Source organism: Triturus cristatus, chromosome 9 (genome assembly GCF_964204655.1).
Source record: "Triturus cristatus chromosome 9, aTriCri1.1, whole genome shotgun sequence".
Classification (NCBI taxonomy): domain Eukaryota; kingdom Metazoa; phylum Chordata; class Amphibia; order Caudata; family Salamandridae; genus Triturus; species Triturus cristatus.
The window spans coordinates 778,046,947-778,074,865 of record NC_140592.1 but is presented as its reverse complement, the minus strand read 5'-3'; the positions used below and the strand labels follow the sequence as shown (position 1 = coordinate 778,074,865).

General features: G+C 45.2%; 1 protein-coding gene across 1 annotated transcript in view; it reads left to right on the top strand.

Annotated features, from left to right (window-relative positions):
* The first annotated feature begins 1,435 nt into the window (after positions 1-1,435).
* The window catches only part of PELI2 (pellino E3 ubiquitin protein ligase family member 2), a 195,027-nt gene continuing 168,543 nt past the window's right edge, over positions 1,436-27,919 (top strand). Inside the window, exons 1-2 of the mRNA XM_085626149.1 lie at positions 1,436-1,835; positions 17,445-17,574. Coding sequence (XP_085482275.1) covers positions 1,759-1,835; positions 17,445-17,574 — 207 coding nt within the window. The 5' untranslated portion in view covers positions 1,436-1,758. The remainder of the gene's footprint in view (positions 1,836-17,444; positions 17,575-27,919) is intronic.

The window sequence follows — 27,919 nt, the reverse complement described above, 5'->3', positions numbered from 1 at the left end:
GAGGCATTGAAGCGGTTTTTCGGGAAGTAGCACTCTATTTCAGAACCCATAAAGGATTATTGGTGAATTGGTATAGTAAAATATGGAAGTGATTTAAGCAGTGGATATGTCAATCTGTTATTTCGATTGAGAAGGATAGTGGAGGGATAGAAGAGGAAAAGGTTTGCATTTTTTTAGCGCTTGCTATCCCTGATGAGGTGTTGAAGCACTTTTCGGTGAGTAGCACGCTACTCCGGAACCCAAACAGTATTAGTGGGGAATTAGTATAGGGAAATATGAAATTAATGTGAATGGTGGACATGTTAGTCTATTATTTGGATTGAAAAGGAATAGTGGAGGGATAGAAAAGGGATGGATCTAGAATGTTTTTCTTTTTTGGAGTTCATAGCAGTAGGAGGGGGTTTGGGATGAGTAAAGGGGAGGTCGAATGGGAAGAGTCAGAGGGAAGGGTTTAGAAAGGCTTGTTTGGGAGGTCTGAATAGTAAAATAGGTATGAGATGATGCAAGGAAGGGTAAAGGAGGGAAGAGTCTAGAAAGTGTTTTTTGGGGATCATAGTAGTGGTATGGGTTTTGGGATGAATGAGACAGTGGAGGTAAAGAATGTATTGATCGAGGTATAGGGTGAGAAATAGGGTAGTGCATTGGAAAGAGTAGTAGAATGAAGTTTGAGATTTGTCAAAGAGTGTAGGTAGAGGATATATTGTGAGAGATGTAGGGTGCGATATAGGATAGTGCATTGGATATGCTGAATTAGAGCGAATTGATAAATATATAGATACATAGGTAAATGGAAGGTATGTATATGCATAAGAAAGGTAATATATGTAAATTAAAGTTAATTTTAAAAAACTGGCTTTCAAGTGTTGTTCTTTGAATTAATGTATTTGTTTATATTTTTTGTAATTCAATAGTAAAGCAATCGTAGATAGTTATGATAAAAGATTTACTTATTTATGCAGTCACTTATATACATGTTAAAACTTAGAATAATGTGACTATAAGTAATATGTACATTTTTAAAGCAGAACTAACGAATAGCTATATTTTTAAAAACATTACATTATACACATAAATACAAAACAATACACATGTAATTACATATCTATAGCCTAAATAGATGTTTATATTTAGAGGGATATGCTGTATATTTATGTTTCAGTATGGTGACTTTGACATGTTTTAGAATGGTGGTCATTTAGACAGAAATGCAAGCATGTGGAGAATTAATCGAGATTTTTGGATAAACGGTGGTTTGGAATTCTCAGATCAGAGCGGGGGTTGGAGTCACGAGTAGCTTTAACAGAGCTCCCATTCTGTCTTTGTTTACACTCAAGGCCCGAGTGTGGGCGGACACGGAGGGTTTGTCCACTTTATGGCCCCGCCCATGGTGCAGGCTGACCCTTAACCCTCCGAGTGCGGGCATTTTCTTGACATTTCAGTAGCCGCCCTGTGCATTTCGGTGGCCGAACCGTGTCCCTCCATTGTGCGTTGGCCACGGCCGAGAGACGAAAGGGAAGCGCCTCCAGAGGAGGGGCAGCGCCAGCGTCGAAGGGGCACGGCGGCGGAGGAGGAGCCTCTAACGGAGGAGAGGCTCCTGCGAAGGAGGGGAGGAGCCGCAGCTGGAGGGGCGGGACGCGGGGTTTCAAGCTGAAGCCTGCATTGAGGCCCCGGATACCAAGAGCAGTGGCGCAGGGCTTAGCTGAAGGAGGATTTCCCTCCATAGCTCTCAGGTCGGGGTCGGCCCGGAACCGGGCCTCCATGTTTTCCAGCAGTCAGGAAGAGTCCTGTGAGCCGCACAAGGATCCGCTGCAGTACGGGCAGCTAGTGCTTTTGGGGTGAGTGAGGGCTCCTGGAGGCGGAGGAGAGTCTGAGGTTGTGGACACGTCCTGAGGTAGGAAGCCCAGCGCCACGATACGCTGTTCCTGGGAAAACCCGAGCAGTGAGCTTAAATGGTGTTCGTAAGTCCTGCCCAGGGAGTCGTAGTCACGGGACGTTCTGGTTTGGGAATGGGAGTTCTTGACCTGCGTCTTCAGCTTTCGGATATTTAGGACGGGAGTCTTGGGGGAGGGGGAGCTGGGAGCTCTGTGGGTTGTGGCGGGCAGGAGGGAGCCAGTGTTGGGCCTGTAGGAAAAGGTTCTGTTGGGACGTCCTGATCTACCAAGTTCGATATGAGCAGTCCGGGGAGATCTATAGTGACAGGCTTCAACGTTGGAAGAACCTGGGCTGGGATCTAAAAGGAAGGTAGAGATTGTGTTTGGAAGTTCTGTCGTGAATTGCATGGTAGTAGGAGGCCCTGTGTTGGGAGTCTTGGATCTAGGAGGCCCTGTATTAAGAGGCTTCGTTTGGGAAGTTTTGGGTTGCAAGGGGAATTGGTGGGGATGGAAACATGGGATGGGAGAGTGGGAGGCTCAGATTGGGGCGTTCAGATTTAGGAGGCTTCAGCAATGACCTGCCTGGACTGGGAAATATTCGGCGTTGCATGGTCCTGGTTTAGCAAACTCTTGTAGGTGTGATGTCTCTGCTCCCAGAGTGGTATTGCCACCTGTACATGGATGTACCGAACAATATTAGATTTATTTTTGGAAGTTTATATAAAAGCAGACAAAGCCTCAGTTGGTGTCAGAGCCCTCACATCTGCACAGTTTATAATACATTATATAACATGGAGTATATATGAAAGCGATTATCACAGAAATGAACTGTGTGTGTAACCGAGTTAGTTTTTAGAGTCACAGCTTTCCAAATCCCAAGACTCTTGCTCAAGAATATCAGAGGTCGAAATAAAGAGTTGAATAGTTTGCAAACCTCTAAAAACAGGTCTTTTACTTGCTCAGAAAACACAACCCGGTCACATCAGCTATATACGTAGGGTTTATAAAGTATCTATTTACTTAGGGATATCAAGTATCAAATTATTTCACAAGCAAGTGAGACTTAAGGGAAACTTGAACAAATTGAAAGAGTTGAGGAGTCAAATGGACACTAAGAATGAGTTCTATATCTTGGGTGCATGCCCTTAAAAGTAGTGGGCAGTGAAGGAGCTTTTCTTAAAACATTTGATCGATAGTTGGTAGTTAATTTTAATTCTAACCATGCTGGAGTCCTTGGAGATGGCAGGTTTCTGCATGAGATATTTATCAGTATTTAGGTGTGACTGACTGAATATTTATAAAGCGCACTATTGCCGAGGCGTCTGTTTGCTGTTATGTGTGCAATCCAGGAGAAGATAGTAGATCTAAAGCTTGGTGAAGAGCCAAGTTTTTATCATTTTTCTAAAAAGAGTCCTGCTAGATTAGTCGCATCTGTACGGGGAGGGAGTTCCACAGTTTAGCGGCTTGGAATGAGAAACCCTTCCCTCCCCACCTAACTCTTCTTATATTGGGGAGATGTACCAGTCCAGTGTTAGGTATAAAAACGGTTACGTTAAACAGGAAGTTACATAAACTGTTCTTGTCTCTGTTGGGAACCATAATAAAGATGAGGTGACCCGTTTGATACGCGCATATTTATGGGAATTTGAAACAAGCCTGGCTGCAGTATGTATGCAAGACCCCCTTTAATGGTGCAGGTGTTTTTTTCCGTTGAAAAGAGCATTGCCTCAATTGAGAGCACTTTATTGTACTTCATTAAGTCCATGGTTGGAAGGGTTTTTCAGTTACAGAGAATTGGGAGTTGGAGAAACAAAAACGCCCCATGGCCAGAGTCTGAAAATGGCATTCAAGTTTGATTTTTCTGTAATCTGACTCCTAACTATTTAACAAATTCAGCAATTTGGGACAGAAAGCCCACCCATTAAAATACATTAATCCAGTTTCTATTCAGATGCTAATATTTATTCGATGGTGTATGATATTTTGATATCTGTAAAAGGAACAGGGTTGGCTCAGACTGTTATCAAACTTGACTGGGAAGCTCATTCCTGGGAGATCAGACTTGGGAGCATCTGGGTTGTCTTGGCCTGGGTGGGCGGGTCAGTGTTGGGACGACCTGGCTTTAAAATGTTAGTGTTGGGCCATTCTGACTTTGGAGGGTCGGTTTTGTAGTAGCCTGCTTCACAGGTTCTGACCTGGCAGACTCAGTTTTGGGGTTAGGCCTAGCTTGGCAGGTTTGGTGATTGAGTTGGGTCAGGCAGGCTTAGTGGTGGAGATGGGCGTGACCATGCAGGCCCAGTGTTGCGTGTGACAAATGCCAAAAGAACATTTGATGGACAGAATGTTGAAGAATGTCAAACATTCACCCCAGTACAGAGATCTGTGCCTAAACCCATCATTTTCCCCCCATTCCATTCTAGTTTAAACCCAGCCATATGCAAATCAGTCTTGACCCTGTTCCCCATGGGAACAGTCTAGCCGTAACTGCCAGGCCAAGTCCTCACTGGACCGGAAACAAGCATCCTGGGACCGGTTTCAGGGTATCACCCCATATCAGCCAGGCTAGCTTGACTCTGGTGGCTTGGTGAGCCGTTTTGGAGTGGCCGGCTTCACTGGTTCCGACCTTGCAGACTCAGTGTTGGTGTTAGGCCTAGCTTGGCAGGTTTGGTGATCGAGTTGGGTCAGGCAGGCTTAGTGGTGGAGGTAGAGATGGCCCTGTCCTTGAGGCTCAGTGTTGGGTGTGGGCACTGGGTTTGCGGTGGGCCTTGTATTCTCAGAGTTAGGGTGGGCCTGGCGGACTCAAGGTTGGAAGGGTATTATTGGTAGAACTTGAAAGATATTTGTTCTAGCCACAGGGGCAGTGGAGAATTTTCCAGAAATTACATTATAAACGATTTGAGATAATTGGTTATAATTGTTAAGGGTGTGCATATAGGCTTTGAGGAAAATCTGAGTAGTTGAGTTTTGTCTTTATGTTTAAACAATTGGTGTTCAATTGCTCGACTTTAGATAATCAGTTCTAGTATTTGTGCTCGACAGGAAAAGGCTTGGTTGAATGTAGTAGACTTTTGTCGTTGCTGATATTTGGAGTAGATGATGAAGTTTGCCTCTATCTTATTTCAGACCTCCAGTGTTGTGCAGTATGTATTTCTGATAAATGAGTAGGCCCAGGTGAAGGGCGTTGTGGGTGGTACAGACCACTTTGAAGTAGATTTTGTCTTCCAGGAGGAACCAATGCAGATCCTTCATTCTGAAGTGGGGGATATGATCTGATTTACTTGTGCCTTTTGTTAAATGTGCTTCGTGATGGAAAATGAGTTACAGGGGGGAAGGTGGAGGGGTGGGTGGTGTTCTGTGGCAGATTTGGAGAGTATGGGTAGTATGGCTGCCATGTAGTGTGATATTCTTTTCAGGAGAAGTAGTTGGAGTAAGGCTGGTTTAGATAATGTGGAGATGTGTGTATGTCTACTTAAGATTTATTGTTTGTTTTGATGTTTTTCTCTTCAGTTCCCCACAGTTATTGTGTACTTACCTCCGTTCTATTTAAGGCTGTCAGTTTTCTGGTTTTTACAAATTAAAATTTTCAGACACTCGCCTCCAGTCACAGATCTGGGTTGAATTCATCATCGTTCTTTTACTCACTTCGCCACCCCAGTTCAGACCCAGCCATATGCAAATCAGTCTTGACGCTGTTCCTCATGGGAACAGTCCAGCCAGGCCAGCTTAAATCCAGCTGCAAAGTGAGCAAGGGGACCCACGTGTGGGCATACCCTTCCGACTTAGGGCGAACAAAGCAAACGCATGCCCAATAGGTATTCTCTGATTTTGAAGGCACGGTGAAACTAGGCTAATTTCTGAACTTCATTTCACAATATAAATGCAAAAATTATGTAAAAGCAAGAGTCCTGGACTCCTTTTTAGGTCTCGGCTAGCGAAGGCTGCGCTTGCGCAGTCTCGCTCGCGAGATTTAATGATTTTCAGAAGTGGGGCTTGAACCTGCCCCTCTTCTCCATTGGCTGGCCTCTTAAATGCTGGTCAGCCATTGGAGAATAGCTTTGTCTCTCCAAACAAGCCCCGTCTTTTTCGGATTCGGGGGCGTGTTTTTTACTTTCTTTCTCTCCTCTGGAATGTAAACATTCCAGCCAATGGCAAGAGGAGAGAAAGAAAAACACGCCCCCGAATCTGAAAATGCCACTGCGTTTCTCCGAGGCATTTCTGCTTGACCTCGGAGAAAGGTGGTGGTGTTCATGGCTCTCGCCAGGTAAGGCGCTGGGACGTGAGACACTTTCACCCGTCTCAACAGCGACTACTGCTCGCAAAACAAACTTTCACACACAGGCAAGTCTCCCTGCACAACTGATCCCTTGTACACTGTTCACAGCAGAAGCCAGAACACTGCCCCCCCACCCCCCCTCCTCTCGGTGTCTCCTTGAAACCAAGCGCTTTGGACCAACTGTAAGCGAGCTGAAGATCGCGCTGTATGAACCTTAAAACGGGCTCCAGAAATTAAATGGCGCCTTGATGCCTTGTTTACTCCAGAGCGCCGTGAACTCTCCGTGGGCGTGGAAGTGTCGGGTCTCAAGAACAACGTGTGCACCATTCTGGCGATGCGCCGGCAGGGCCTTCCACCCTCCCCTCAATTCTCGGTCGTTTTCCTCCCCAGGTGCTTTAATTCAGCCAATTGCAGCGCACCTGGGCCAGGAGGGGTGAGTCACGACAGGGCGCCCCCTTGCAGCCTTTATTGCGAGGTTGTGGGGCCCGGGGCAGGTGACGGTGTCTGTCGAGCCTTTATTCTGGTGGGTGCGGCGCACAGACCCACAGCTCCGGTGTGTGCTCGTCATGTCTGTGGACTGGTCTTCAAACACAGCTCTGCGTCCCTGTCAGTCTGGAGGCGGGGCCAGGAGGGGCCCTGGTGTCCGTGTATCCTGACGCACAGAGAGCACTTTGGAATGGTGCCCCTCGGTGCCAGGCTGTCTGAACATCAATGTAGCTAATCTTAACGCACCTCCCAGAAACGGGGTATCTTCAGATCTGTGTGTGGCTGGCAGTGCCCTGCCCTGTATTGTATCTGTTGTCTAGTTAAATTGCATTCCAGATGCAAAGTATTTTTACATCTACCTTCCACCCTCCCACCCCCATCAGCGTGCCTTTTGCTGTATCTGCTGTCTTGTTATATTGTGTCCCGGATACAAAGGATCTTTTACCAAGCGCCCCCCCTCGTTCCTCTGGCCATTAGCCTATCTGTTGTCTAGTTGTATTGTATAGATATTTTCTAACTGGAATACAACTACCTTCCCCGCCCCCAGTCAGTGTGCCCTTTAATGTATCTATTTTAGCTATTGACATTGTAAATAACAATGCCGTTTCTTTAAATGTTTTAAAAACATAAACAAAAATAATGTCATGAGCAATGCCAATAGCTCTAACTTTAACAATGCCGAGACTGTTGCATTGTAAATGCTTGTTTCTTCTTTCTTAACTGTTGAAGGCAACACTTTCATGATTATCACAGCAATGCAAGCTTTTGCTTGGGATTCTCATTTCTTTCCCCCGCCACATTTTTGTGGCTCCACATAGTCCACAGACTACATATATTGTATGAATATGCTTAAGCTGTTAGTGAATTGGTAAATTTTCTTCCTCCGACCAAAATGTTGTGGTTCTTATCTGCACTGACAACAACAGTGTTAGCACAAGACTGGGGTATGAGCTGATACTAGACTAAGGCGATCCGCTAAATCATGGCATGTGGTCGGCCTGAACTGTCACGTTGTGGCAGGAGTCTGCCATATTTAAATATCTCGGCTAGAGTGGCAGGACATTTTCTATCCAAAAGCGCTGCAACTGACTCGTTGGTAAGCCTTTTGGCAGAAAGGAATTCCAAATGCACTGCCATGTTGTGGTGTCCTGCTCTTCATTCTTTTTGTTTTTCAGCAGTAGTACCCTAAAGTGGATACTTAATAATAATAATAATAATGATATTATATATTTTTTTAATGAAACTTTATTGGGTTTCAGTGAAAGTATACCCTCCGTAAAGGATTATGCCATGTTACATCGCACAAGTTCTATAAACAGGCATATAGATATACATTTTGAATCCAGTTATAACTGCACACATGCGTGTCATACCTGTCTAGCGAGATTTGTCCTGAAGAAAACCTCATGGGAGAAGCTACTTATGAGACTAAACATTATCATAGCACAGCACCAGAAAAAGAAAAAAACAGTTATACCCGAAAACAGTCTGCCATGTATCTCTGGACTCGATAAACTAGTAACTAAACACCTGCTCTCATGCCCATTTCCCCCACCAGTACACCTGAAGTGCCGGGTAAATAGTCTGTGGCAGTCTGTGGTGCACCGATTCATAACCCAGGGTATCCTCTGCTCTCACCCCAATGATGTAACGGCACAAGGATTATGTCACTGGGATACCAACCCCGGGGTTGGCTGCCACCTGCGGTTCCTTTAAGTCCGAAAACATAACTGACCAGGCTTGCAAGTCCTCCAGTTTATCATCTCTACAAACATGCTTCATTCACACTTTTTCTGCAACTGCTCATTCAGACACATCCCTTAACCGTGCTGTATATGTGGGCGTCGTCGTGCTAAGCTACTTAATTGCTATGCGTCACTTCACCAGCACAGGCCAAGGAGAGCACATTTTCTGCCAAGTTTTTCTTTGTGGGAGAGTGGATCAAGCCCAACACCTGACTGATCTCAAACGGTAAAGCGGATACCTTTTTCAGAAAACCAAAAAAATGGTCACAATGAACTGGGGTTAACTTCCTGTGCCAGGGCACAACAGTTGCTTAGTGCACGTTTAATGTATTGCAGCTTTATTTGTACTCATGTTGATCAGTGTTTGAGTGGGCGCTTCACTACACCATGCATGAAAGCAATTTCTTTTGACAGTTAGGAAGCCTTTCCAAATATTGTTCTTTGGTTGCATTCTTATGAATCGGAGTAGGAAAGCAAATGCTGCCATATTTTGCTTGTGATCTCTTCAACTTTATGCCCACCCTAATATATGCAGCTTCTTCCCATTAACCACCCTACATATATCAATGCATGATTTATGCACAAAACCCTTTAATGGTAGTTATTGGCATCCATTCAGCCAGTTCCTCAAGAGGGGACTCAGTGACTGTAAAAGATGCCACGCCTTGCTTGCTAGTTGGGTGAACTACTTGCATCATGTACCATTCCCAAGCCAGTTTCAGCCAGTGGGCACAGCAGCCTTCACGTTCAGGCAACCAACCAGGTAACCTCACTAGCCTGGTAATCCGGCAGTGGGGATGCTTCAAGACCCCACACCATTATGTTTAACCTAAAGGTACACAAATGAGCTTTGCTAGCTGGAGCTCCTTCAGGCCCTGATTGCTGCCAACGCAAAACCTTTAGCTTGCTCTAGTATATGCAATTGCTGCAGACCTATCACTGATCTAGGAGGCCGAAACTACCACTGAATTTGGAACTACATTCGAAAGATCAGTGACTGTGGAAATGGAACAAAAAAGACATTGCCCTCTTTTAGTTTTTGGGCTGTTGGAATAATAAAACCACTTTAGGGCATACTTTGGTCATATTTGTCAACAAATATGAATATATGTGAATGATGACAACTAGGAAGTCCTATATTTGTTTGCTCTAGAGATGCTTGCCTAGCTCTAGGAGACTGTAAAGTAAATTATTGCCTTGAAAACCTGTGGTTTTAGACTTCACAGTCCAGTTAGGCCTTGAATGCTGCACTTTCTTTTGGAGTGGCTGAAGGTCTGCCTGAATGCCTAGAAGCCTGTCTACCTTGTGAGAGTGGGAAGGAGTTTGACCTGACCTGACGGAGGGGAGGCTGTTTAGGAGAAGTTTATCGCGTCCCCATAGCTACAAGACACCCAGAAGTAGCAGATTACTGAGAGGATGCTAGAAACAACCCGTGATGTAGAGCCATCTGGGTCTTTTGAACCAGGTTAATAGATGGAACCGCTGAATGCGAGCTCCTGTTTGGCAAGAGCGGGTTGCATATGCCACAGAATGACATCTGCCAAAATGATGGCTGAGTTGAGGATCCAGACAGGCTTTGTTCCTCAAACAGAACTGCTGCAACCCGGGCCACATCTGTGCTCCTTGCACTTGCAACACGGCACCGAAGTCCCAGGGACCAGAAGGCCTCTTTTTTAGGTCTCGTCTAGCGTAGCTGCGCACATGCGCAGGTCGCTCGGCGAAATTTATTGCTAATAAGTACTTTCAGAGAAGGGCTTTAAGCCCCGCCCCTTATTTCCATTGGCTGGCGTCACCGTTTATGGTAAACGGTGGCCTGCCATTGGAAATTAGGGTTTTTGGTGGACGCCCTTTGGCCTCCGAGCCATATTCGGTGGCCTGCTTTGCGTCTGTCGCAAAGCAGTTTCTTATCTTTATGGGGCCATGTGTTAGAAACACATGACCCCATAAAGATAAGAGATCAACGCTTGTTTTAGTTCAGGAACGGAAACTAAAGTTAGAGTGTATTTCTCGTAGCTTTTAACTAAAACAATGTAATCGGGCACATATTTTTTCCATGTAGTGTCTTTCTCTGTGTAACAATGTCAAAGCACTTCAAAATATACATTAACGAAACGTGTTGCATTAATGAGTTTCTAAGTTACACATGATTAAATCCATTTCTGAAAAAGGCGTGACCTCCTTTCCCAGTATTACTTTGCAGGCTTCATCAATATACTCAGTAAAAAAAAAACACGTATTATTTAATTATAGTCTTCGACCTTCATTTCAACTTAATAGGAATGCCACAGACTTGAGGGTTGTTCTCACTTGCAGTGTTGCATTCCCACATGCCAGCATAAGGCACCAGTTAAGAAGGAGGAATCTACGTGTATTGAATGAAGTAAAGGTAATTTTAAGAGGGAGAAATCTAAAATAACATAATTTTAGGTTTGATAAATATCCGAAGACTCCCAGCTAAATTGGGAGTGTCGCATGTATGCTAGCTACTCACATTATGTCGTACATTACATAACTTCATCGTATGCACAGCCTTGTGCATCTTTATTATGCAGTTTTAAAATACAATGTGTGAATTTAGCGACATCAAAGCGCATAAATAATCCCTTCATTGATAGAATCAAAGTTACACGTTGAAAATGTTCCGGTAACAAAACAGTATATCAAAAACTACAAAATGGAGCATTCTGAGAATAAAGTCTCTGACAGGAAGTACCGTGATTAGTATTCCACCACAAAACCTGAAAAGTTTGCTGGAGCAGCCACACTTTTTTCCAGTTGGTAGATTGTTGTTATTGTTGTAACAGCACTAATGGCAAAATGTATTTGCTGAACAGCTTATGGCCGTTTTGTCCTTCAGCGGAAAATAACAACATATTGTGACTTCATTTTCGGGAACGGTTAAACTCAGATTCTACAAAACATTATAAAACTGGGCATTCCAGTTTTTGCATGCAACTGTAAGAACTTTCATTTATCAGCACGCAATATAGAATATATATGCATTTTAATCAATGCTCCTACAATAAGAGGCCATGACGTATTATTTGTGGATGTCATTTAATGACCAACATAATTCTTATTTATTGAGTCCTATTCCGGTTTTGTTCTGCTATTATTTCGTTCTCATACCTTATATTAGCAACTTAAAATGGAAATGTTACTAAATAGATTCACAAAGAAAGAAGCTCCTTTATTTATCAACTCCCCCGCTTCCCACCAACCTCGTGATTTCAGTGTGGAGCTAGTGGCTTTTTCTGTCCGATGTGACCAGATGGGCACGCAGTTTGAAGTGATAATTGTTTTCTATCCAGGCCAAGCTCTTTGGTAAAGCAGCTGCCTGTTCCTACTTGTTGGTAGAGCTGAACGAGCCAACAATTTAACAGGGTGAGGCGAGCCAGAGCCCAGCCAACGGTCCTGCTCGGATCTTGAACCCTGTGCAGGAGCGCTACGCCTCTCTACTCCACTTCACTCTACACTGCACCACTCCATTCCACACCGTCTACGCCACTCAACTTTCTACGTAGACGAGACCTACTTGTTTTGCCATTTGTCCAATGGCTTTTTCTGGAACTCCTGTCAGCAGAGCTGCTTTAGAGCCAGAGAACCAGGTCAGCAGAGCTGCTTTAGAGCCAGAGAACCAGGTCAGCAGAGCTGCTTTAGAGCCAGAGAACCAGGTCAGCAGAGCTGCTTTAGAGCCAGAGAACCAGGTCAGCAGAGCTGCTTTAGAGCCAGAGAACCAGGTCAGCAGAGCTGCTGTAGAGCCAGAGAACCAGGTCAGCAGAGCTGCTGTAGAGCCAGAGAACCAGGTCAGCAGAGCTGCTGTAGAGCCAGAGAACCAGGTCAGCAGAGCTGCTGTAGAGCCAGAGAACCAGGTCAGCAGAGCTGCTGTAGAGCCAGAGAACCAGGTCAGCAGAGCTGCTGTAGAGCCAGAGAACCAGGTCAGCAGAGCTGCTGTAGAGCCAGAGAACCAGGTCAGCAGAGCCGGGGTTATGTCGCAGTATCCCTAAAATGATGGGGTATTGAATGTATTTAATTGCAGTGATCCACTGTAGCTGTGGTGTCAAGCTAGAAACCAGCACAGAGACAGCAGACATCCCACCCTCCCAAGACCTCTGAAAAAACCTCAGCACCTTCTTCCACTGCAAGATTAAGGATATCTACGACCGCTTCAGCCTCGATACCCAAGACCCTCGCACCCCACCCGCAACCACCGCACCCACAACACCGGACCCCAGCAGACCCTGCTCAGCTAGACTCCCCTCACTGCTGAGGACACCCTCAAGTTCATGAAGAATATTCACTCTGGAGCACTCTCGGACCCCTGCCCTCACCATATCTTCAACACCATACTCTGCTGCACCATCAACTCCGCAACCTTCCCGGAAGACTGGAAACACGCAGAGATCAACCCCTTGCTGAAGAAACCCTTTGCTGGCCCAACGGACCTCAAGAACTTCAGACCACCCTTCCCAGCCAAGGTCATCGAGAAGGCCATCAATGCCCAACTTTCCGAGTTCGTTGAAGCGAACCACATCCTGGACCTCTCCCAATCCGGCTTCCGAAGCAACCACAGCACCGAGACTGCCATCTCGCCACCACAGGCGACGTCCGCACCCTCCTTGTCTGAGGCGAAACTTCAGCCCTCATCCTCCTGGACCTCTGGACTGCCTTCGACAGTCTCCCACCGCACCATATGCACAAGACTCCATGTCTCTGGCATCCGCAACAAAGCCCTGGAATGGATCCGCTCCTTCCTCACTAGCTGAACACGGAGTCAAACCACCTCCGTTCCACCCTGAACCCACAGATCTACTGTGGAGTGCCTCATGGCTCCTCCCTGAGCCCCACTCTCTTCAACATCTACATGGCCTCGATTGCAGCCATTGTCTGGAACCACGATGTCAACATCGTCTCCTATGCTGACTGTGCCCAGCTGATCCTCTACCTCACTAACGAACCCACAGTGGCCAAGAACAACTTCCACGACGGGACAAAGGCTGTTGCTACCTGGATGAGGCACAGCTTCCTCCAAGCTCACCTCCGAGAACATCGAAGTCCTCATCCTGGGCTTGACCCCCTCTGCCTGGAATGACTCATGGTGGCCCGCAGATCCTGGACCCCCCCACACCAGCAGACCAAGCACGAAACCATGGAATCATCGACTCCTCGCTCACCATGAACCGCCAGATTAACGCAGTCTCATTATCCTGCTTCCGAAAGATCTTCAAATGGATCCCCACCGAGCCCAGAAAGACGGTCACCCATGCACTCCTCTGCAGCAGACTCGACTACGGCAACGCACTCTACGTCGGCATCACCCAGAAACTCCTCAAGAAACTTTAGAACGCCTCCGCCAGACTCATCCTCAATATTCCCCACTGCAGCCACATCACCAACCACTTGAGACCTCCACTGGCTCCCAGTCAGCAAAGGAATCACTTTCAAGCTTGAAAACGTATGCCTACAAAGCCCTACAGGACCTGCATACCTTAACCCCCGCCTCTCATTATGCGCACCCACCAGAGACTTAAGCTCCGGCCATCTGGCTTTGGCCACTGTCCCACGTATTTGCATGACCACGGCTGTAGGAAGTTACCTTCTCCCACCTCGCAGCAAAGACCAGGAACACCCTGCCTCTCCATCTCAGTCAATCACCTTCACTGCCTCGATCCAGGAAGGACCTCAAGACCTGGCTCTTCGACTGAGCCACAGTGCCTTCGGCGGATCAGCAGAACCACTTCCCCCCCGCCTTGAAACCCTTACGGGTGGGTAGTTGCAACTCACAAATCAACCAATTGATTGATTGAAATGTATCTTCTGTGTGGATTGGAGGGCCTAGAGGTAGGTTAGTTCTATCATCTGCTCTCTTATGTTGATCAGCTTTGCTGAACTCTAAAGGTATGTGATTCTCCTGAGCAGAACTCTAGTCAAAGCAAGCACTGGAAAACCCAATCGGTCTGGTGTTGGCTGCTAGCGTTTTGGCTATGTCAGTACATGTTTTGCAATTTTTGTTTAATAAAACATAGGATCTGCGGGGCACTCACCAATATTTAAAAAATCTAGTTAAAAAATTGAGGGGGAAAAGCAGAAATATAAGTATATATTTACTAAAATCAAAAGCTCTTGGCTAACAACAGACCAAAAAATTACCAATTGTTCCAGAGAGTCCATGGGACGTCTGATTACCTTTGAGTGTACCCTTCTGCATTTGTCTGTCTATTCTATTTTGGCAGTAAATCATTCCCTTTTACAGCTAACTGAATTGATTCACAAGACTCTGTGGACTGAATAAGTACGTCTCCCAACATGGCTTTTAATTCCTTAGGCAGCCATCGATAGTATAAGCAAGCTTCTTTGCTTCCTGCCATTCATGCTCATCTACCAGTTTAACAAACCCTGTTTGGCAGTAGCTCAGGACGCCCTTTTTGCCCATCTTTTCTCCTACAATCGCATGTCTGACTTGTATCATCTATGCGTCATATTACGACCCTTCAGTCTATATCATGGTTTCGATTTGCACCTTGAATCTTTTGGTTTCTTAGAATGGGAGTTTGAGAGCCTTTTCATGCAGATTCGGGGTGCAAATTAAAGCCATGATATAGCTTGAAGATCCGTGATATGAAGTGGAGATGATCTAATTATATGGCATTGACAGTTATTTTGCGCTGAAATATCATCTTCATACGTGACTACTATGACAGCAATTCTTCGCGGATAAAAGACACATCTACACAATCTATCATGCTTTGGTTATTTGAGACCTACTTTGAAGTGTCTTATTTTTTTCTTCTATTTCCTCACATGGGCTCTGAAGAAGCGGTTTGTGAGCCGCGAAACAATTGTTGGCTGTGACTTTATAAGAGTATCAAATACTATTAAATCGACTTGTACTTTGTTTTGAATGTGACTAAAAAGTTAGCATTGCAAAGACGTTTTGGATGAAATTACTTGTATAACAAGTAAAACTTTTTTTAAAAAAGAGGATAATAAAATAAAAAGCAAAAAGAGTGAAGGTGTATGGGTTAGGTAATATGTAGATAGTTAATAATGGCTCCCCGCTGATGTGTATGTATGTTTCTTTGCAATATATATGTTTATTGGGTTACTGATATAGAGGGTAGTAGCCTAGCACAGGGCCGTTCACATCTGTATCCCTTAATATGATCAAACTGCTGTTATGACAAGTGAATTTCCCATGACCATTTCTTACATATTCTTTGTGGATATTACAAACACCTTCTGTCTAGGGATTGGCAAATAAACCTGCCTGATCATGATGGTTTTTAGTGCCTTGATCCTCCTTGCACTTACAGGAGGACGTTTCCCCCACAGTGGTGCAGCAGAAAGCTGATGTTCAATGAACAGTAGTAACGGGTTGGCTGCAAGTGTATTGCCTCGAGTTCTACTGAATTGCTACACTACCAGACCACTTTACACAGCCTATGTCACCCCCAGGCTTCAATACACCAAGGCTGTCTGCAAATCGAATTCTAGCACAATGTAAATGCATGTGCCATGTAAACATTATTTTACGACAAGAATAAAATTCTTATTACACCTACTGTAAGTTCTTTCAATTTGCAAACGTTTTTTGTGACCTACTATTCTTATGCCTTCCCTATATTTGTTGCACATGGCTTTGGGTTGGCATCTGAACCCTGATGAAAGTTTTTTATGTACTTGTATGTTTTTTGCCTACTGTAGCTTAATTTACAACCCCACCCTCGAGCCATTGTAACTTGTAATTGCTGCTCAACTATTACATGATAACATATAGGAGGGCCACTGGAATTAGGCAGCGGCAAAGGACCATTTATACTTCTGGGTTGACTAAATTATGCAGCAGAAGGCGGCAAATTATGTAGCGTAATGTAACACATTTTGTGATAGTATTACTTCATTATTTTTGGTCCAAGATTTCACCTTATTAGTACCAGTTAATTACCAAATACAGCAATAAGCAATTGAAAGGTAACAAGTCAACTTTTGCGATGGGCCGTCCACTACGCAGGAACATGTCACCATGTTTTTAGTAACTTGTCAGCTGTTTGGGCTAGAAACATCTTTTTGTTCAAATCTGCTGATTATGCAGCAAATATATGATCATGCAGCCAGTCAATAATTATGTGGAAAATGCTGCAGAGTCGCCCAAGTCCAGTGGCCCTGAATAGAGGGGTAGGTAGTGCTTAAAGCATGGCCTATTCCTACCCGGCTTTGGTTACCTGGTGTAATGCAAAACAATGGCTGGCAGTACTGTTGCTGCTCAGCGCCTAAACCAGCATATCCTGTCATTTATCGTTCATTGTGTGCCAAACAGTATCCGTGTACATCTTGACCCCCTGTGCCAGCTGCACAGCCTTCTGCAGTTGTTTTGCATGTATGATTTGACCTTCTTCCTTATTGCTGTACATATGTGTCTAGTAATCCTACAAGGTGATGACGCTGCCCGGCTTAGGAGTGATTGCTTTCGAGGCCTAATCGGAGATTCATGTGGCCTAGTTTTTCGCAGTGGCTGAATGAGAATTGAAACTGCTTGGAGAGCTGCATTGTCTACTACTAACTCTCCTTTCACCGCCCCCCCCTCTCTCACATTAAGAGAAAGATAACACAGAAAACAAATGAAATGAATAATGCCATTTCCTCCAAGAGACATGCCCTGAACAGCAGAACATTAACCTAGATTTAAAATGCCCCCTACTAAAAGTACTTTAAGGACGTTTACCTGTAAAATCCTGATGCATTTTATAGTATAATACTCGGTAACGCTATAATAAACAAGCTCGCTTCTTCGGTCAGGTGGCGAGCTTCTGATCCTCTTATTTAAGCACGAAACGTTCAGATTTCATGTCTGGCCCTGATTGGATCAACGTGACGTTGGCATTGAGGCATCTGTAGTCTGAATGAAGTGTATGCTACACGGGTCTTATGTAATTACAAGAGGATCGCAACCCTCGCAAAGTGTTTGTTCATGTGACTGTTAAATAGCAATCCATTTTCTATCTTTAAGCTGTTCAATATTAACAATAATACCCTTTTCCCCCTAATTTTATTTTCTTTCTTTTGTGTAAGGTACAATGGCTCTCTACCAAATGGAGACAGAGGTCGCCGAAAAAGCAGATTTACTTTATATAAACGACCGAAGGCGAACGGCGTGAAACCTAGTACAGTGCATCTAATATCAACACCTCAGGCATCCAAAGTATGTAATGTTTTTCTTCTTCTTTTATTTTTTTTATTTTTTTTTATAGATTGATTGTGTCTATAAACAAAGCAAAAAAGAAAAAGGCGCTAACTGGAAAGGAATATTCCAGTGGTTGTGATGTTAATGAAGTATCTTTGATTGGATTACTTTTCCACAGGTTGTTAGCTGCAACAGAAGGTTTATAAAGGTCTTCGAGTCTAATATCAAGTGTCTTCTGGTTTACTGATTGCACAATCATTTTTTTCCCCCCACAAAACCAGCTGATAGCTCAAATATTTGTATTGCCTGCTTCAGAAATCCGTGTTAACGACAGGTCGCAGGTTAGAATCCAGATCAGTTCGACTTGGCGTGGGATTTTACAGGGCTGATAAAAGATTGCATGGAGCTAGCGAATTGGTCAATACGTTTGTAAAAAACCTTGAACGGCATATATATATATATATATATATATATATATATTCACTGAAAAAACCATAGGTTTCAGACATGTTATAGTTAGCGGAAATTTTACTGATAAAAAACCAATGAAATTCCCCCGTTATAGTTAGTGCAGGCAACTATAACTCACGCGACCGCAATCCTCTGCTGATGCTAATACTGTATTTAGACACTTATTTGCCCATGTCTTCTTCCATAAATTTTTAGCTATACATATATTAGAAATATTTTTTTTTCATAAAGACACATATGTCATCAGCAGAAGATTGCGGTCGCGTGAGTTATAGTTGCCTGCACTAACTATAACGGGGGAATTTCATTGGTTTTTTATCAGTAAAATTTCCGCTAACTATAACATGTCTGAAACCTATGGTTTTTTCAGTGAATTTGCAAGGTTTTTTAAATGCTAATTCCTAACTATAACGTGTGTGAAACCTATGGTTTTTTCAGTGAATTTGTACGTTTTTTTAAATGCTAAGTTACTTTACGCCATTCGTGGCGTGCACGCCCACTTAACGCAGTTCGTTCCGTGCGCGCACGGTGAGCACGCGGTGCGCTTCGCGCACCGCGCGCCCACTTTACGCAGTTAGTGCCGTACACGCAAGGTGGGCACGCAGTGCGCTACGCGCACCGCGTGCCCACGTTACGCACCGTGTGCACATGGAGGACATATTATGCGCTTCCTTGTGATAGGTAATCTGTTAAATTTAATTTGTAAGTGATGACAATAATATGCCATGCACAGAGTTTTTTTTTTTTTTATTAAAATTTTTAGCGTAAGCGCACCGTACGCGTACGGTAAGCGTAATCGGCGAAATTTTCAAAAAATGAAAATTTACCGTTTTTGGCCTTTGAGGACTCAACTAACATGGCTATGTGCATGGGCGCTGTCTAAACAGCCCCTTTATATGTTTTTTGCCTTTATTTACTGCCCCCCCCTCAGAGTGCGAGAGAGAAAATGGCGGCCGCCGCTTCCTGGTTTCGACCGATTCGAATGTTTACTTAGATGTAACAGCCAATCAGAATCGCGCTCGCGCACGCCACCGTACGCTTACGGTAAGCGTACCGTAAGCTGGCTCAGATATATATATTGATTTAAAGGCTATTTTCTCAGAATCTACTGAACAGATTTACACCAAACCTACAAAAGGCACTTCCTTGACCTGAGGACTACCTCTCTGCCAAATTTCTAGTAATTCTGTTCAGCCGTTCGGGCTGTAGCCCTGTCTAAAGGTCCTATGGAAAAATGCATGGGAAAAACGCGTTTTGGGACCCCCCTTTTATCTCAGCCCCCGCTTGACGAATCCCCCCGAGACTTTCAGGGTAGGAGCGGAGCGTAGCGCCCCACCTATTTTGAGAAATTCGCGAGGATTCGTCGACCGGCGCCAAAGTTATTCAAAATAGAATGTTGCGGATTTCCTATGGAAAAGGGGTCCTAACTATAACTACCTACTGGCGACCGCCAGTAGGTAATATATATATATATATATATATATATTCACTGAAAAAACCATAGGTTTCACACATGTTATAGTTAGGTGGATATTTCACTCGTAAAAAACCAATGAAATTCCCCCGTTATAGTTAGTTCAGATAACTATAACTCACGCGCCCGCAATCCACTGCTCATGACGTCACATATTACATCACTCATGACCTGGTCAGTGGCATCACTCATGACATCATCCTTGTGATAGAGTGGCGGCCGCGCGAGTTATAGTTATCTGAACTAACTATAACGGGGGAATTTCATTGGTTTTTTACGACTGAAATATCCACCTAACTATAACATCGCGAGGATTCGTCAATCGGCGCCAAAGTTATTCAAAATAGAATGTTGCGGATTTCCTATGGAAACACGATCCTAACTATAACTATCTACTGGCGACCGCCAGTAGATGATATATATATATATATATATATATCTCCAAAGCAACACGCACTCTTACAGCAACGTAATACGGGCCACACCAACAATGCTTTAAAAGAAAGTTCTTTAATGCCAAACCAACAGGCATCACGCGTTTCGAGTCTAACGACTCTTAATCATATGCCACACTGCTACATCAGTGGGATCGTTGGCTTTTAAAACGTAACTTATTAGATATTGAAAAAGGACAATCGTCTATTCTTCCAATATTGGTTTTAAAGGGACAGTCAGTTGTTATTTTTAAAGTCGTAGCTTATGCAAATATTGCCAATGCAGCGAGGGTGAGTACAATATCATACTTCAGGTTATTCAGTTAACCCCCAAATAGTTCTGCAATACATGTGTTCCCTCGTTGAAAAATTAATTCGTTTTTATTCTTAAAATTATATGGACTGCAGCTCCCAAAATGCTTCATAACCGCCCTTTACCTTTCTATTGTTGGTTTTCAATGTTGATTTTGGCAAGACGTGACTTGCTTTGCTGTTTTCCGAGTGCAAAACGTGCTTCAAAAGGATAAACCATTACTCGGTCACAGTGTTCCACAGGAAAGTCCCGCTACCACCGAGTCCTTTTACAGCTTGTAGTTTGCCTTTGAAAATGATTATTTCAAGCATGAAGTGCGCAGGGACAATCCACTCGCAAATCCTAGCTGTTGTAAAGTTTATTCCCCAAGTTGAGGCGGGCCTCTCAACCTGGCCCTTCCGTCGAAACTTAGTTCCTGCACATTATCCCAGCCGGAGGGCACTCCTTTAAAAAAAAGCTCCAAGCTTCAGAACAACATCCTGACAGATAGGAGCACCACTTCCTCACGGATCGGGGCCCGTCTTCAGGTGTGTCAGACACCTCATTACAATCCAAAGCAACACGCGCTCTTACAGCAACGTAATACGGGCCACACCAACAATGCTTTAAAAGAAAGTTTATATATATGTTAGGATCCACTACTAATCGGAGACTCGAGTCCTACCCTAACTCTTATGTGTTCAAACCCCCGAAGCACTGTGTGGCAGAACAGTATACTCCTGGGCCTTCTGGGCCTACGATTAGTCTTGCATGCCCCTGCAGGAATTGTATGACTGGAGTCTCCCAGCAGCTGCTATTGGCGAGTAGCACTCAAGGATCTGCAGTGGCTGGGCATCCCCAGCGCTTCCTCCAGAGAGATGGTAATTTCCTCTGATCTTTCCCATGGGGGAAGGGGGTGATATCGGCTCCAGTTCTGATCCTCAGTCTGGGACTCTGGGCCCATATGAGTCACAACGACGCCCCTCCTCTTGATGGCCGCTTGAAGGATGCAACAGTACTTGACCTTTCTGGGGGCCCCTCTGGCATATGAGCCACTGACCTCACTCCATACACTGACAGCTCAATCGGAATCGTAGAAACTTTCTCTTCATGGTGGCCCCTTCTGGCATATCGGGTTGTCGACTTCACTCTGCACAAATGTTACGGCCATGCCAGCACAGCAGTAGTCTATGGGTCCCCTCTGGCATACGAAGTCACCGACTTCACTCTGCACGCGGGCTATGCCTTATTGGCATGGCAGTAGTCTTCGTGACGGTTCCCTCTGGCATACAGGGTCGCCGGCTTCATCCGGCAAATGTGCAACGACCCAGTTTGGGCAGAAGTCGTTTCTTAAAACCTCGCTACAGGTGTCAACTTGCCAGGATCTCCTACTGGACCTCGCTCCCTCCAGTACTCTCCTCTCCCTCACAGGGCACACTAGTCTTGGTAAGCAAGGAGGCACTGGTGCTCCAGGAAGGGATGGTCTTGGATTTCCTTGAGTGATGTCCCCTCACCCAAATGGGAGACTCCCAGGCCTTTGCTCCAGTCCTGGTTGCAGGCAGAAGTTTTGCTGCGCTTCTCCTCCTCGAACAGCCCAACTGGCTGCTTTGCGTTTGTTCATTTTGGGGGCCTCAAGCTCCTTGTAAGTCCATTTCCAGACACCGAATGTGATTTACGATCTGAGTATTTGAAGTTTGTAATACGAGGCTGCTTTTGTTGGAAATGCCTACTCCGCTGCCCTTCTCCAGAAAGCAGTTAAACACAACAGGGGTGGTGCCAAATCATAGGCCATGGGAATGACTAGAGGTTCACACCTGGATGTCAGCCACATTGATATGTGCATCATATGTTTACACCAGGGCACCAGCCCTACTCTTTATGACTCTGATCAACCCCATCTCCTTCCTGAGATGTGCCCAGACCCCTATCCAGTGACCTCTCCCTGAATCAAAGATCGCCATTGAAGCGACAATGAGCACCCTGTGAAGTGTCCCAAAGAGCCTCGCTTTTCTTCCGCCAGTGTTTGTATCCCACACAACTCACAGGAACGCAGCAACCCACTACTCTGTCTGGAGGGGAATTCCTCTGCCTCCACATGCTCCTCCAGTCGGCCATGGGTGTGCCAAAATGGAACCCGAAGTCCTCCATGTATTGCACTATTCAAATACACACAGCACATGCATGCGACCTCATGCTTACAGGACAGCACAACATATTAAGTTGTTGTAGGCCAAGAGTGCGTTAAGCACACAGCAGTGTGCCTTTACATGAGTGAGCCTGTAGACCTCACCCCAGTAACGCAGGGAAAAAAAGCCTGTTCACTCCTACTGATCACTACATGGCATGCTTCAGCCACAGCGCTTGTGCTACTTAACTGTTAGTAAAGGCAGTAGCCTTTCCCCAACATGAGGGTAGTGCTTTGGGCAGCCAACAAGACCCCAACACCCCAACACGGCTCGAAAAATCCAATCGCCCGCTCGCTATGGCGAGCCAGATTTATTCAGGACTAGCTATTTTTAGGGCCTACTTGCCCATTCTGGCGAGTAGGAAGACAAACTGACTTTTGACCTCTGTCTCTGAAAGCGGAGCAACAGTGACAAATAACAATATTTAAAGGCATTTTTATTGTTCACAAAGTGAAAGAGCAATAAAGATGCCTTTAAATCTGTGCCGCCTGTAGATGATCAGTATATCGCTAAACGTGATCAGATCAGAGGGGGAACAAAGCTCAACATAGACATACCTGCACCGGTCATATCTACATCAGTCATCTTCGAAACACTCCTTCACAGAGTATCGTCCAGACCCCTTTTGCCTCTGGTTCCAGGGTTGTTGGAACCAGCTTTACACATGTTTCGCATGCCAGCATATATAGGTCTGGCTTCGCCACACATTCTAAAGAAATACAAACCTCCTAGTCAAGTTGCACTATTCCTCAGGTCGGATATCCACCTCCTGATTCTGTCATCGTGGCCGCCACCAGAAGTAACCATCCGAGTTATTATTCTTTCACAGTACCACTGGAAAAAGACAGTAAGCAAATGAACTTTTTGGGCAAAAAGATGTGCAACACCTCTGCATCTTTCATGAAAGTCGCCAGTGCATCTGCCCTGTTGGGGAGGTATGACAGGTTGCTATGGCACTCTGTCATGTTTCACGGAGAAGCTGCCTAAAGAGGACAGACCGGATTTGGAAGAGATCCTTCAAGAGGGTGGTCTGTTGGCTAACCAGATCATGAGTGCAGCCGCTAATGCAGGTCTCAAACCTGAGGTTCAACATCTGATTCTAAATCTGCCATTCTCGGGCAACTATCTCTTCAGCACCCATGCAGATGATGAGATGGCAAAGATGAAAATGGATCAGGACACCCGTAAATAGACAAGATGGGTTAAATAGTGGAAAGGGCCAGAAAGGATAAAGAGAGGCACTAAGCTATACATCCAATGAATGCAGGCAGTCCTTGAGTATGGTTGCCACTTCATTCAACAAAGAGAAATAAAGAATGTCTGATTTCCTGAAATGAGCACCCCATTGAGTGTCACCACCATGTTTGAAGATCTATATGAAATTATTTGTAGTGAAGACGGAGATAAATCACTATGGTTTATGAAATCTAATATAACCAAGGATATCAATCTGTAGACTAATGCCCCTAAACCCTTAGTAGTCTGGTGGCATTAACAGATATTGGGTCCAATGAGAAAATAAAAAAATAATCAATATCCTTGTGACTGCTAAAAGAAAAACTACAATTCCCATAATGCCTCCTAATGGGCCAAAATGAGACACAGCATAAATAGGAAAAGTGATGAGGGACTCGCGTTACCGTGAAAAAAAACCCAATATATATAAATATTTTTTGAGGGTACTACATACAGGTTTTAACATATATATTATTTGATAGGTGCTCAAGGTTCTCAATGGGTGGGACTATTCGATGCTTATGACTTTGATGCATATTCCCCTAGAAGAGAAGTAGGATTGCAGGTAAATAACTTATCCTTTTGTTGCATGAACCATTTTAAAATGTGCATGCTCTAGTTCATTCTGCTGTCTAGCGGTTGGGTTCTGGTATTGTCCATATTTCTTCCTACTTTTTTTTGGCTTTTGACTGTTGTTAAACAGTAGGTGTGCAAAGCCATCCCCCTGTGACATAAGACATATGCTCATAGTGCCCCAATGCATGGTTGCTATCGTCAGACTTTTTCCCCACATTGGGTTTGGAAGCATGGTTCATAGCTCCAGATCAGATGACAAAAGGAGAATCTGAGGAAGGTACCAAAAAGATTGAACACCGAAAGGCAAACAGGTATCATTGACAATGAAGGAAGGTGTAGAAGAGGTAGAAAACTCACTGAAGACCACCCACAAAAACACAGTCTCTGTTCTGTTGTACTTGACCATGTGTTTGGAAAATGTATGGTCAGTGGAGGTAAACCTCCCTTATCCTCCACTTACTCATTGAATTTATGGATAATGCCCATTTTAGATTGTGCCCCAAGTGCCGTCACAAATTGGCACAAAAACACAAGCACAGGATGTGCAGCTTGTGCCTGCTAAAAGATCATTGTCAATTGAGAGGTGCAATGCGTGTGCTGAATTTCTTCCTTGAACCCTTAATATTAGGGGGATACCGAGGTAGGTGTACTTCACAACTGAGACAGAAGTTTAGTCTGAGCTAGAAACACCACTAAGCTCAAAACCACAGGAAAAGGAGGAGGAAGACTTCTATGAGGAAGAAGAGTGGTATGAGCAGCCACCACAGAGACACAGCATGATCAGTACATATGGCAGGACATAAACGATTATTCACTAGAGGACGGGTTTGACCCGTATGGCTCTAGACCATTAGCACCTTATGACCTATCACTAATGCGCTAATCAAGATTATCAGATACATGTGTTCAATTGGAAGTGGAGCAAACAGAGGCTTGCTTCTTACTGGAAACTCTGCTCCTTTCACAGATAAAAATGCAGTTCCTGCCCTTTAAGTCTAGCATCCTAGACAAGGGGCAGCCTTTTGGATGGAGAAATATAAACCCTCCACTCACTATGCAGTTTGTTAAAACAATGCACCAGACAATTGTCATTGTGTTGACCAGAAGGAAAAGAGCTAATGCTCCTGCCTTAGCTTTCCACCTCCGCTTAAGGAGAGTAAACCTAGGGATGAAGAAAGAAAGGTCTGCTGCCACACCGTGGAGAATTGCAAACTTCAGTGCCCTCCTAAAAAACCATTAGAAGTGGTAGGAGATAGAATTGCTTTAGAAACTCCCTGACTAATACAAAAAGAAGGCTAGGGGTATTATACAGAAAGGCAGGACCGCAGCTAATGCGTGCCTAAAGTCAGCCTTTTACACAGCAGATGGAGCCAGCAGGCAAATGTGCACTAGCACTACACCTAGAAGAAATGTACGACTGAGGGCCTCAGGCTTTAGACAAGAGGTTCAGGCCTCCATCATCAACATGCCATTTACTTGGAAACATTTGTATGGGGCAGCTGTATATGACTCGATTTGCAAATAAGAAAGGACCAGGACACCGCCAAAGCAATGGGAGCCCTACAGTTTAGGGGAACATTCACAACAGGCCACAACCCCTACCATGAGACCAATGGGCAGAGGAGGTTTCCAGCCTGCTCTACATGAATCTCAAGCTCAGTAGGCCAACGCCGCCCAGGGGACAAACACTTCATTGCTATTACGAAAGTACCAAATGCGCCCTTTTGAGGAAGAACCAGGAAGAAAGGTCATACCGCAGAGGGTCTGGGGGGGAAGACCCGACAGCAAACACCAGTAAGGGCAAGCTGAGAGGGTTCCTCCAGGAGTGGAGAAAGATACCTCCAACAAATAGTTACTAAATCCAGTACTCCTCTGGTGTTGTATAGAACTGCAGGATATACCACCAAACGTAAAACCAAAGAAAATGGTTTACAAAGGACAGAAATTAGGACTCCTATAACAGGAAATCAAGAAACTGTTGCAAAGGGGGGGGCGTGGCTAGCAGCCACGAGCATGGCCGCTAGCTAAGGGAGCTCCTGCATCCCCGCTGAATATCCTGCTTAATCCGGTGTCGTAGGGAGCGGAGAATTCGCTCCGAAAGTGAGGCAATGCTAGGGAGTCCAGAGGAGGGCTAAGCAAAAGTGAAAAAGGCATATGCAACACGCTTGAAGCGAACCCAGCAGCCGAGGAGGGAGGCTCTAATATGGCGACATCCAGATAGACGATGGGGGGTATTGTTACCTGTAGCACCTGACATGCTGAGACTCCCTCGATGCGAGCTTGCTCCGGAGTGAGGGTGGGAGGAGACAGCTGACCCAGTGAAAGGTGCGATTGGGGTCCGAAACATATAAGCGGCCGACCGGAGGTGAGGAGGTGGAAGCTCCGGGGCCGAGGCCACAAATCGAGACCCCGGCTTGGAAGGCCAACTAGGCCTGACACCTGATCCTTCTGGAGAGAGACTGTCCGAGAGGTGGGGGAGAGCGGATGAGATGATCGGAGGCATCGGGGGACTGAAGGAACGATTGGCAGGTGATTGCGTGGCAGTCAGGGCAGATTCCCCGTCTTCCAGTAAATTGTACCATAGAGGTGGCAAAAGAGGGGTTCCGCTATTTGGGAATATTTGTAATGTCAGATCCGGCTCTCTTTCAAACTCATAATTTAGCGCCCCCGCTGGCCAGGTTACGAGCGGATGTAAAGCACTGGCAGTCTCTGCCCTTGTCACTAGTGGGCCGAGCCGCCCTCTACAAGATGCTAGCCCTCCTGCACTTCTTATATATCCTACAGAATTGTCCGAACCGGGTCCCGGATGCATATTTTACGGCAGTGGAAAGTGAGGTCTGCACGCTGCTGTGGGATGGTAAGGCTCCTAAGGTTGCACTGAAAAAGCTAACGAAAAGTTGGTATGACGGGGGGCATAGCATTACCAGATCTTAGCCTCTTCTATGCCCATGACGAGATAGTCTCGTCATGGGCACAGCGCAACCGCGCTCCATGACGAGACTATCTCGTCATGGACCCCGCCCGCTAATACAATGCCCGGCACAGGAGGGGGAAAAGGGCGGGGCACTGAAAGGGTTAAACTTTACTACTGGGCCTCACAACTGGTAGTGTTATACCATTGGATGCACCACCTCCCTAACGATTCAGCCTATGCTCTAGATAGATATCAAACCGACCTCTCGGGTTATCTGGGAGCCCTATATTCAAAAACTAGGAAAGGTAGATATTTCGGGCCCACTTCACCCACACTTGGAATATGGCATCAAGTGAACTCAAGACTGGGCTGGCATCCTCACCAAAGCAACGCCTTTGTGGTACACCCAGAAACTTGGTATGCTATGTCATCAACCAGGATTCGACAAACGGGACATGATTGGAATATCAGTGGTGGGAGACTTAGTTAACCTCTTCTATGCCCATGACGAGAGAGTCTCGTCATGGGCACAGCGCAACCATGCTCCATGACGAGACTATCTCGTCATGGACCCCGCCCGCTAATGAAACGCCCGGCACAGGAGGGGGAAAGGGCGGGGCACTGAAGGGGTTAAAAAGGGTTCTATTATTAGCTTTGAGGAACTCCGGGGACATTATCAGATGGCCCAAGGGGAACTATTTCGATACCTGCAAATACGACACGCCCTACAGACAGTTTTTCCCAAATCTCAAGGACATGCTAGAATCATCTCCATTAGAA